A 12,348-nucleotide genomic window follows, 5' to 3' on the forward strand; every position below is an offset into this window, starting at 1 on the left:
TGGCTGTTGTAGGAGTTGCATTTAGGTGCTTCAAGCGCTTGGGCTTTAATTTATTTAATTGGCCAGAATGATAATTTATTCTAGCCATTGACATGAATTAATGCTCACGTGCTAAACACTTTTAAATGCAACAAGCGTTTTTTATGACAAACGCTACTGCTCCTGGGTGCGCATGGACACATAGGCTAACATGCAGGGTCATTTATAGGCAAAAAAAACCTAAAAAACGCCAGATGCCCTTAACAGCACGGCCAGAGTGCATGAGGCCTTAACCACTGCGGGTAAAGGTGAGGTTATGGACATGGCTAAACAGAATTGAAAATTGTTGGTAATGCAACGCAAACGTAGTTTAACTGTGAATTAAGCTACTTTTCTATGGTTCCAACTTTAATTGTATAGTATTGACATATTCCACTGCACTTTACTGATACCTTAAATAACCCACCCCTTTACAATCATCAACTCACCCTGAATAAACTTACTATTAAATGTTTCCATCACAGTCACACGTCAGATTGGCATCACAGCTTGATCTCCTCAAGGCCACAAACACCCTGCTACCTTGTTCTACCTTCCTGTTAAACTTCTAGTTTAAAAAATGCTAAGCACAGTGTGAAGCAAGTTTACTTTACAGTAAAACTGCAACCAATATATATTGTAGTGGTTGATGCACAGTAAGGATTTAGCCACAGGAGTATAACTTTCAAAGCAGCCGTTTATTAGACATGCAAAAAAGAGCTTCTTTACAAGTTACACTCCTGTGGCCAAGTCTTGAGTGTGCCTTGATCACTACAATTTGGTCTACATATCCTACACATGTGCAGAGCACCCAGGATTTGATCAAGATATGCAGAAATGAATAGATAAAAAAGTAAGGGATCAGCCCAGAACTATACAGGAGGACCTTTTGAATGATCTCAAGGCAGTTGGGACCACTGTCACCAAACGAACCATTTGTACCACAATACGCCGCCATGGATTGAAATCCTGCAGCGCCTGCAATGTTCCTCTCCTCAAGAAGGTACATGGACGGGACCATCTGAAGTTTGCCAATGAACATCTAAATGATTCAGAGAAGGTTTGAGAGAAAGGGCTGTGGTCAGATGAGACCAAAATTGAGCTCTTTGGCATTAACTCAACTTGTTGTGTTTGGAGGAAGAAAAATGCTGACTATGACCCTAAGAACACCATCCCTACAGTCAAGCACAGAGGTGGAAACATTATGCTTTGGGTTTGTTTCTCTGCTAAAGGTACAGGCCGAATTTGCCGCATTGAGGGGCCAACGGATGGGGCCATGTATTGTAAAATCTTGGATGAGATCCTTCTTCTCTCAACCAGACAATGACCCAAACCATACCACCAGGGCAACAAAGGAGTGGCTCAAGAAGAAGCACATTAAGGTCATGGAGTGACCTAGCCAGTCTCCAGATCTTAATCCTTTAGAAAATTTATGGAGGGAGCTTAAACTGCGAGTTGCCAAGTGACCTTAAGGATTTAGAGGAAATCTGTAAAGAAGAGTGGACCAAAATCCCTACTGAGATGTGTGCAAACCTGGTAACCAACTACAAGAAACATCTTACCTCTGTGCTTGCCAACAAGGGTTTCGCCACCAAGTCATGTTTTGCTTAGGGATGGAATACTTATTTAACTCTCTGAAGTACAACTCAATTTATAACATTTGTATCATGTGTTTTTTCTGGATTTTCAGTTGATATTCTGTCTCTCTCATTTAAAATACACCTATGATAAAAATTATAGACCCTTCATTTCTTTGTAAGTGGGCAAGCTTACAAAATCTGCAGAGGATCAAATAATTATTTTCCCCACTGTATGTATTATTTTTGGTAGAGTAGGGAAGGCTTAGAACCACTGTCAGGCTTTATTGCTGTCTATCTCCTACTGGGAAAAAATTATGTGTCAGTAACCACATAGAAAATAATGGGAAATCCTCCCAGTAAGGGGCACAGACATGAATAAAAGCTGCACAGAAGCTGAAAACCTTCCCTACTGTACTAAAGGTAGTGCTTTTCCTGATATCTGTATACACACTGCTGAGAGACCCCTCACTTCCTGTCGCAGCGACCACATAGGAACTGATGGGAAATCTCCCCAGTAATGACCCAGATAGCCATACAAAAACAAGTTCTAATCCTTCCGCACTTTAAATCTAGAAAAGACATTCTGGAGTTACACTTCAACAAGACTTTGGCATTCCATGGCAGCTGTAGAGTAAGCTGGGAGGTATAGTTTATGGGTGGACAGCAAGTGGTGGCTTTAAAGGCTTACCTTTGCTTTACAGATTTAGAAGCATGCTTGAAGGAAAGAACATTTGTGCCGGAGTAATTAAAGTCCAGATGTTAGACATATATCAAGCAGAGTTACTGCTTACTTCAAGATTCTAACATTTCTAGATTACGAGGAAATAATCTATGAATATGACACACTAGTCCTAGGAAATCAGATTTGAAAATGTCAAAAGCCAGTTGGAATGATCCATTTTTTAAAATGCGTTTTGTGTGATTTTAGGGGCCTACTGTTTATAAAAGTAATGTCCCTGTTTATTCACTTCAGCCTCCTTATTTATTTTAGTCATTACCTGTTTGTTATCAGAGCAAAATCAAATAGAATTCCACTAAATTCTAGACAAGTGGAAAGCACTTTTTACCTGCTGTCAGCTCATAAAAGGTCCTCTTTTTTTTCCTCCATTAGAACATCATTATTTTCACTGGAAATTTACTAGGTCAATCATTAGAACTGCTCCTCCAATGTTACAAGAGAAGTGCTGCTGGTTTATGTTCTTGTGGAGTTTTTGACAGTCAAGTTTCCATGCTGTCTCTATTATTAAATTAATTCATTCAATAGTAATTACAACAGAGTACGTAAACCCAAATTTGTTTTGTTTTTTTTAGCTTTGGATAAGGAAAGGAACAGTTAACATTGTTATTGAATTGTCTGCGTCCTGTCAATGAGATTGCTTTTTACTTCTTGTCTTCAAAACACAGCAGGAAGTAGGGGGAGATCTCTTTGTAGCACCCCCTGGGTTAGTGTAGGCTGTTAGGTAAATGTAGCTAGCTCCTCTATAGTCAGTAGAGCAGGGATTGATTGTTTAGGGCTGCTCAGTGTCTCACAGACTGCTGCTCTGATTGCTTCCCCTGTATTCTAGGGGATTCTAGAATTATAGTGAGAGGAAGAACAGTGAGCAGCCTGAATATTTATGGGACTTCAGGCAATCCCTGGAGAGGTGTGCCCAGTAGGTGGTTGAATAGCCCATAAATGGACTGAGACCTAAGGCAGAGGGCAGTGTTCCTGGGTCCAGTCCTGCTGGAGGAGACCCCTGTGCAGAGCTGTGTCCCTGGGGCAAGAGTGCTAGAAGTGCTACTAAGAAGACACATAGGTCCCAGCTAAGCCTTAGCTTGGTGACCTATTCGCAAGCTTAGTACTGGAATCACTGAAGGTAAAGAATGGACTCCCTGTAGCCACACATCAATGCTGTCCCTAGGATGAGTGTGTAAGTGGCAATCTCAGGTCTGAACTCCAGCCAGGCCATGCCCCCAATGCATTTCACTCCACCCCTTGGAGCTTAGTCATGGGGATCAGGTCACAGTTAGTCCTGGAATCAGTTGGGATCTGGAGAAAGCTCACTGAAGAAAGCCATGGGGTGAAGAGTGTCTAGCTGTCCTATAGTGGTGTGAGCCTGCACCCACCTCACTGAGTAGAGCCTGGTGGTTATCAGAAGGAGGCATCCAATGATCCTGTGGCTGCGTGAGTAGATGACCCATGTGCTGGATTTGCTGGAGAATCAGTGCCTGTATGTAGCTTTTGGTCTCTGGGAGAAGTCATTGTCAGCATTAAAGTTTCTGCGGGACTTTTTTTTACAATTTAGCAAGATAGTTAAGGAGTTCTCAAAGTGTTCACTTCATCAATTTTGGGGTATTCCATGCTCCCCAGACCTATCCCCATCCAAGTTCAACGTTCCAATAAAATCCTAAAAAGGCACCCCTAGACTGTTCCTTTGAGTCAGTGGAAAAGTGAAGAACATGCTGTGTGCCTGGCTGTGTGTGCACTAACAGGGGAAAAGTTCATCAGCAGCTCTTTAGAGGGTGCGCTACATCTCTAAAGCCATGCCACCAAACCTGCAGGACTTATTGTGCAGCCCTCGAAGATAGTAGTGCTAACTCAAGCTAATGAAGAATAAAGACTTGCATCTAGTAGGTAATGGAAGATTTGGAAGACTAGAAAATTTTCAGCATTTCCAAATAGCCCAGCAAGTAACTCACTCACCAGATACAGGAAGAGTAGGTCAGACAGAGCTTGTGGAACTCTTATTAATATTCTGAATTAAAAGGCTATCTAATACAGGATTGGGAAGTCAAGTAAACCTTTAAATTTAACGATATTTAGGCTTTTTTAGCTAATCGCTGAAAGGGGTAAGGTAAAAGGTTGCAATATATATTTTTAACTTATTTTGTATTTTAAATTTCTTTCATGCCATGGATTCTTTCATTTGTAAGTCAAAAGGTTTAAACTGAATGTGTACTTAGCCAATGTAGAGCAAAGCAACACATCACTTTGATGCAGACCTCCCCAGATGCATATGCTTCCTCTGGCTCTCCAGCTTCCCAGGAGTGAAAGCAAAATCCTGCATACGATACGAGTCATATCTCACACAAGGCTACAGACTCCCTGATCAGCCCAGCAATGTGACAAGCAACTTATCACATGTTCCTCTATACCCTGAAGTACTAGTTATTTACCTTGACTCCTGCAACTGAATGGAGCTGCATGGGGTTGCATGGAGCTGATGAAAACCATAAGTAATTTTTACAAATTCCTTTTTTTAAAGCATGTAGCTTTCTTTATATATAAATTGTCTAGCAGAATATTTTCACTGTGCTTCTCACTTCACCCTTATGGCCACAGCTTTTACTCCTGAGCCTAACATCGGTTTATTCTTGTTGTATCATATAGTTGCACCTTCCACTGGAAGATATGTAGTTTTTGCAAACAGCCTATTAAAAAAACTCATTAACCGGATATGCTTGACCTACAAAAAGGTAGGTCAGATAATGCTTCCGGCTCACAGGCTTCTCACTTAGAGGTACTGGATTTACTCTTAGGTGCCGGTCTCTCAGCTCTCCACAATCTCAGCATACCTGGAGACCTATCAGATCCTGAGCTGCAGGAGGTATGATTGCCCCAACAGCCACGGTATTGAATAAAGATGTACTCTACGTGTTTCAGAAACTTTAGCTCTTAAATAATAAAAAATAACTAAATAAATAAATCATGATCAATGGAAATGGAGAAAAGCCTAAAAAACTATAAAAGATCACCAGGTATGCCGGTATTGGGGTGAGCTTAGAGTGTGGCACCTAAGCGTAAACCGGCACCAGTGAACCAAAATCTGGGAGGCTATTCCATAAGCATGATCAGATGTACAATTGTGTTAGTCAAGTACTTTCTTTGCAAATAGGTGTAAAAACAAAAACAATCAGCAAAAAAAAAAAAAAAACAATCAGTAACATGCTGTGCTTTTACAACCTAACTCAGCATAATTAACTACAAAGATTATTTGGTGGAATCCTAACAACCAGGCCCGTTAATTGATGCTTAGAAATGAATATAAAGGAACATGCACACAAATGTTTTACAGAAGACCTCCAGCCAAGAAAAACATAGCTGGTAAACTCAAACATCTGGTTATGTGCACTTAGTAATTTTTTTAATTATTTTTCTTACAATGAGCTCAAGAAGCATCTGTACCGAAGGTTAAAGTGGACCTTGAACTAAAAGTCAAGGGCTTACAGTGCATGGACCCCCTCTCCTTTCAAATAGTTGCATTAAAGCTGTTAAAACACCTGTGGAATAAAGCCAGAAATATTTGTCTTACCCCTAGCTTCCGCTGGCACCTAGGGGAGGGTAACGTCACCAACCTTTCTATGGGATTCTGGTAACACTGAGTAGCCCAAAACTTTTGTGAGAAAACGCACCTTCACTGTGCTGTAGTATCTACTACTACTGGAAAAATGAGCGCAACTGCACTTCCAAAGTGCACAGCCTATTTGCCTTTAGTAAACCCATCCCATTGTGTGATGATTATTTATGTACAAAGGGCCTACTGAAACCTTTTTTTTTCAAAAGCAAACTTTATGACAAAAATCTAAATTACAGTTCAGTTAGTATAATTGTCATTTTATTTGTCTAGAGTTCTCCTTAACTATTCTTTAGACAATTTTAGTACAGTGTGCTTTCGTTATCTATTTGTGGGCACTGAAAAATGTCCCGTACAAGAATAACAACTCGCATGTTCAAAATGAAACTGATTTATGTACAAAAAAAAAAAATCCACGGTAGAAGAACAAAAATTTATACAAATATGTAAGATTGGGGAAATAGTAAAATGAGCTGAATATTTACAGGTATGCAATAGAAGCACGAAATATGCAACCTACAGCTAACCACATGTAAATGTGATTTATTTATTGTGCAGACCACAACAGATTAGCTTCAGCAGATTGAACAAGCTGATAAAATAAGATTCTGCTTTTTTTTCCCAGAAAAGAACTTTCAAGCTAATTATTTAACTGCTTGATTAGAAGGCCAATCGTTGTAGGGTGTCATTTTCTGTTTGCCTTTCTGAAGTTGGGGGAATGGCAATTAGTTTAATTTTGTCATTAGCTTCTAAAGGGGCAAAGTAAACCACCAAAGAATATGTACTGGCACATATACTGTATATATATATCTATAGATAGATCTATAGATATAGATCTATCTATAGATATATAGATAGATCTATATCTATAGATAGATAGATAGATAGATAGATAGATAGATAGATAGATAGATAGATAGATAGATAGATAGATATAGATATATAGATATATATATCTAGTGGAGTTAAAGCTGTTATAGCTGCAAACGGTGGGCCAAGTCAATATTGAACCCTACAGACTAAGACTGGGATGCCTTTTGTAAGTTCATGTGTGTGTAAAGGCAGGCATCCCAATACTTTTGGTAATATAGTGTATATATATATATATATCTATATATATATATAGATATATATATCTACATATATATATATATACACAGACACACCCAATATATAAACATTTAAAGAGAGCCTAAAGAGGTCTCAAAAGATATGCCTGATTCTTCTACCTCTCCTCTGTTTCAAAACAGCAAGCTAGTAGAGACTCTTCAGGATTCAACACTTCCAATCAGCTACAGTAATTTCAGTAGTGACTTTCATGGTCAGAAGAAGAAGGAACCTACACATGGCTGGGGACATCCTGCACTACTGGAAATATTGAATGCTGAAGAGGCTTTTTGAGTCTGCAGAGATGATATGCTGTCTCTACTGCAAAGGACTGGTTTAATAGGAGGCTAATGCCGTGTACACACGAGTGGACTTTCAACGGACTGAACTCCAAAGGATTTTTTGACAGACTTTGGACGGAGTTCCGACACAACGGACTTGCCTACACATGACCACCCCAAAGTCCGACTGATTCGAACGTGATGACATACAACCGGATTAGAATAAGGAAATTCATAGCCAGTACCCAATAGCTGCCCTTGCGTCGTTGTTCGTCCGTCGGACTAGTATACAGACGAATGGATTTTTCGACCGGACTCCAGTCTGTCGGAAAGATTTGAAACATGTTCTATTTCTAAAGTCCGTTTGATTTTTCGACAGCAAAGGTCCGATGAAGCCCACACACGATTGAATTGTCCAGCTGATTCGCTCCATCGGACCTTTGCTGTCGAAAAGTCCGGTCGTGTGTACAAGGCATTGGATGAAGCCCCAAACAAAAGGAAAATAGTTTGTTTTATTTACTTTCATTTGTAGCTAAAATGGACAACATTTGATAAATCAAATATTTTAGATCCACAGGGGAATAGAGATCAGTTTTTAAACCTGGAAAGTGGACCTGGACCACACCCTTTGAGAGAAATATCCTCACTGCAGGCACCAACTTCACTAACAGTTTTCCATCTATTAGAACTGCATTGATATTGGGTATGTTGGCCTTTCCAAAGACATATGTAGGTGTTGCCATTTCTTAATACCTATATTATGTCATGCATGATCAAACAAACTATAATCAAGCACAGCACAATAACTGTTTATTGATCTTACATGTAACTGTCAAAAAAAATGTTTTTCTTATTAGTTAAATATTCTGGGCATACCTGTAGTGTCGGGAAAGGTCTTCTTCTCCCAGGCTGCTAAAGTCACATTTGGTACATGAGTGTTCCTTGTTTTCTTTGACCGTCAGCTGTCCATCAATGGCTTGCTGGTGATTCGGTTCCTGCTTGACTTCAGAAGCCTGGCCTTCATGGGCATTCTCATAGTGAAGCAGGAGCACATCTACATCAGGAGAGGAGAATGGGCATTGATCACACTGGTGTTTAACTCGTGGGCTACCTGTCACCCCAGCAGACAAGTGCAATAGCAAGAGAGCACAGTGAGAACAATTACTTTTTTTGCAAGCAAAAGGATAAGATATCTCTCCATGGTGCTTTTCAGGGCTGCAGAGGCCTCTGGGACAAAACGGGCAATGTTTAATAGTACACTTGTGAATATTGTGGTGCTGTTGGTAATGGCGTAGGAGAGGCCCGACCAAGATCACCTCAGGGCTATGGCTTTTAGAGTACCTAAAGTCACAGAACTGACAATTGTAGCTGGTGACTATTAAATCCTCAGCTGGTTTAATTGAGAGGTCTTTCTTTTTGGCCAATCCTTTCTCTACTTTTGCCAAGAGCGGGTCATCTGAATTTTTGGCAATATCATTTTGATTAATGACTGATCTCCTGAAGATCTTGTCATTGGGATCCGAATTAGGGCTCTCTGGCACCCCTCCCCCATGCTGTTGACTGTGATGGTCTAAAAGTTTGGCATTGCTGGAGGATTCACAGCTGAAACTACAGAACTTGCACCAGTAGTAGTTGGTGTCATCGTTCCCATTCTGCCTGGAAGAATCTGCAGGCTTAATTGGCACTGAATATCCAACTGGCATATCATCTGCTGCTTTAACAGTGATTTTGTCTTGCCACTTTCCCATATCTCCAGGCTCACAAGAACGTGGGATGGGGCTGGATTTATTGGCAGTTTTCTCAGATGGTTTACCAGAATCAGAGGACACTTTCATTTTGTTAGGGTGCGTCTTTAGAAAGTGCTGCTCCAGCTCGGTTGAAGAGTTCCCCATGTACGTGAAGTTGCAGAATTTGCAGCGGAAGTACTTTGTGTTTCCTTGGCAATCTGGTGTTTTACGTCCAATGCCGATGAAAGTACCACCAAAGGTAACCTGTGAAATAAGAAAAATATAACTGAGTAAATAGAACCAATTCACTTTTCCCACTGACTCTCAGGTAGCTTAATCATTGCCTTGGTAGAAACATTTTAGTTATGGCCTTGGTAGCTAATCACTACCTTGGTAGAAACATTTTAGTTGAGGTCTGAAAACAAAGTCAAAGGACAGTCTCACCGCTGATTATTACTCAATCATTCACTTCAAGGAGTTTTCCGCTTTCCTCAAGGAAGTAGAAAACTTGAACCTGTATTTATCTAAAACTGGAAAACCCATCTAAAGTATATCCAAAGCCAAAACCTCTCTGCTATCTTAGACAGTTGTCACCGGAACAAGTGTCCCCTTTGGAAGATTTCCCTTTCGTTCCTGTCTTGGTGACAACTCAGATTTTTGGATTTTACTTCACGTTTAGTCTCTGCGACAATGGCCACCAAGACACATAGAAAGAGTGAATCTTCCTACCGGGGACATGGATAAAAACTACTTACTGCTTTAACCAAAACTAAAAACGTGTGGCTTTACATACACTTTTGTGGAAATTTTAATGCATACAATGATTTTTTTGAACAATACAGAACTGCCACATCATTTTGTACTACTATTTGCTTTATAAATAAAGCTAAAAGATGAGTTAATAAACAGAGACCAAATATTTGTTATCTGTTTCTTTAGAACACAACTATCGGCTCTTCTTCATTTAAAGTGTTACTAAACCCAGGACTCTGCATTCACTATATCTGGTCTCTCACAGTACACAGAACATGGAAATGCAATTATTTTAGCAAATAAAAGCTACTAAATGCCTTTTTCAATCAGCAGTGTACAGCAGTCTTATGACTTCTATCAGTGTCTGGTTAAAGCTTGTAGGAGGAGTTTTCATTCTACTCGAACTGTCCTATGAGGCTGCAGGACTCCGACCCTCTTTCTGCACAGTGCTGTGCCAATCACATGCACCACCCCAAGAAAAAAAAAAAACTCTAGCAATGCACACCAAACTGAGCGTGTGCAGAATGCCCCCAAGGCTCTGTACTATCAGGAGATGGATTGGGGAAGATGGAAGAAGGTGAGGATCGGAGAAGACAGAATCAAAGACAGGATCAAACAGCCTTTTTTACACAATGCAGAGAATTAACCCCTTAGCTTCCACAGTGGGTATAACAAGCATGCTTTACTGCATATACAGACTGATTGTAGTGTTGTGGGTTTTGTAACACTTTACCTTTCTCCATTTAACAGCAACAGGCATTCTAAAACCATAAAGTTATTCCCAATGCTTAAAAATTGGTATGTAAATGCTCCTAGCAGAAATAGTTAAAAGTATGCATTTTTCAAGTTGGCAGTGGGGGATGGGGCTCTTTATGCATGAAATGATAAACATGGGGTACTCTGCTAAAGAAATATGAACAAAAGAGGTCTTCTTTTTTAAAGAGGAAGTAAACCCTGATGGGTGTTACTTCCTCTTTGTTTCTCTGCAGAGGTAAAGCATAATGGGCTACTATGTATTGCATACTATGTATTCCATTATGTGACACTTATCTGCAGGAGAAGCCCGCTATGTCTCCATCTTCCTCGCTAGTAGCGAGCATCCATTCTTAGCCCCCCTTCCTTCCAGGGCCACGAACTCCGGCTCTGTGCATGCGCGCGGGTGCTGCCTTTATCGGCATGACCAGAGCTAGAAATGGCACAGCGTGCCCTTTCTAACTCCAGCGCATGCGGAGAAGAAATCGCCCTACGGCGATTTGCAAATATCTCCTAGACCGGTCTAGGAGATATTTCAAGCACCTACAGGTAAGCCTTAATCTAGGCTTACCTGTAGGTTAAAGTGGTTGTAAAGGATTTACAACCACTTTAAATGATGCCATGAAAACACTAATCTTGTTGGCCAGTGGTTCTCAACTCCTGTCCTCAGGAACCACTAACAGGCCAGGTTTGCAAGATAACTGAAATACATCACAAGTGATATCATTTGCTGCTCAGTGATTGCAGTATTCTAGTCTGCATCTCCCCAAGGTAATACCTAAAATCTGGCCTGTTGGTGGGTCCTGAGGACTGGAGTTGAGAACCACTGTTGCAGGCAGTGGTGGCTGGTGTTTTGTTTTGTTTTTTTTTGGGGGGGGGGGTGTCTGGCACTTACCCTGTCTAGGTGGCAGGCAGCGGCTCCTGTGTCCTCTCCTCCATCACGGCGGCTTCCATCATGCATCTCCTCCCCTCCTCCTAAGCATCCAATAGGATTGCCTGTCCTTTCAGCCAATTGGGTTAATGGGCCTAAAGACCCGCTTCCTGATTGGCTGGGAGGAAGATCAGTGTTACAATAGCGAATATTCATTTGCTATTGTAACACACCTGGGTGGGCTTAATTTGCAGTGCTTGCGCTCCGAGCCCACCCTATTTTGAAGCCTATTGGAGACTCTGGCTCTAATCAGATGCTTAAAAAAAACACCCCCCACCCCATTGGAATCCATGCATCTGGTGTCCTGCTTGGGGGCCAGACAAATGGATAGGGGGGCAGCGCCCGTTCGCCCTTAATTGACGGGGCTGCCCCTGCTTGTAGGACTTGACATCTTTAAAGTGTTAGTTCTCCTTTTCAGAAAAAAATAAAAAGGTGAACTGAGACTGTACACCCTAGGCTTTCTTTCCTTTATTTTCATCTGGTGATCCAGCCTGTAAGTCTATTGTTTTCAGAACAGAACTGTCCTGCAGATGTAGCAGTCACAGGGATTGGACAAACTATTTAGCACTGACAGGGATGCTTACAATTATTATTTTTTATTTATTTATGTAAAATCGTAATCACAAAAGGAACAAAACTATTTGCCGTAACAGCTTATAGGATTGGCTTCAATCTGTCAGTACATATAACACTCCCCTCCTCCAGACTGACAATGCTGCTGTCCAAAAGGTGCCGCCTGTGCTCCTTCATCCAGAGTGGGGGCACTCTAATACAGGAGGTGTGTTACTGGTCAGATCACCAGCTGAAAACAGGAAAAAAAAGCCTAAAAAAAAAAAAAAAGAAAACAAATGCAGCCACCACATC

At 40.9% G+C, this 12,348-nt stretch overlaps 1 protein-coding gene across 3 annotated transcripts in view; it reads right to left on the bottom strand.

Moving 5' to 3' along the window:
- Nucleotides 1-12,348, bottom strand: part of TRPS1 (transcriptional repressor GATA binding 1) — a 431,723-nt gene that overhangs the window by 232,029 nt on the left and 187,346 nt on the right. For 2 of the 3 annotated variants that reach the window (XM_073632171.1, XM_073632170.1), the window contains one exon: nucleotides 8,197-9,311. In XM_073632171.1, the coding sequence (XP_073488272.1) occupies nucleotides 8,197-9,311 (1,115 nt within the window). The remainder of the gene's footprint in view (nucleotides 1-8,196; nucleotides 9,312-12,348) is intronic. The other variant, XM_073632172.1, reaches the window with a different exon arrangement.

The sequence above is a fragment of the Aquarana catesbeiana genome, linkage group LG05, assembly GCF_042186555.1.
Source record: "Aquarana catesbeiana isolate 2022-GZ linkage group LG05, ASM4218655v1, whole genome shotgun sequence".
NCBI lineage: Eukaryota > Metazoa > Chordata > Amphibia > Anura > Ranidae > Aquarana > Aquarana catesbeiana.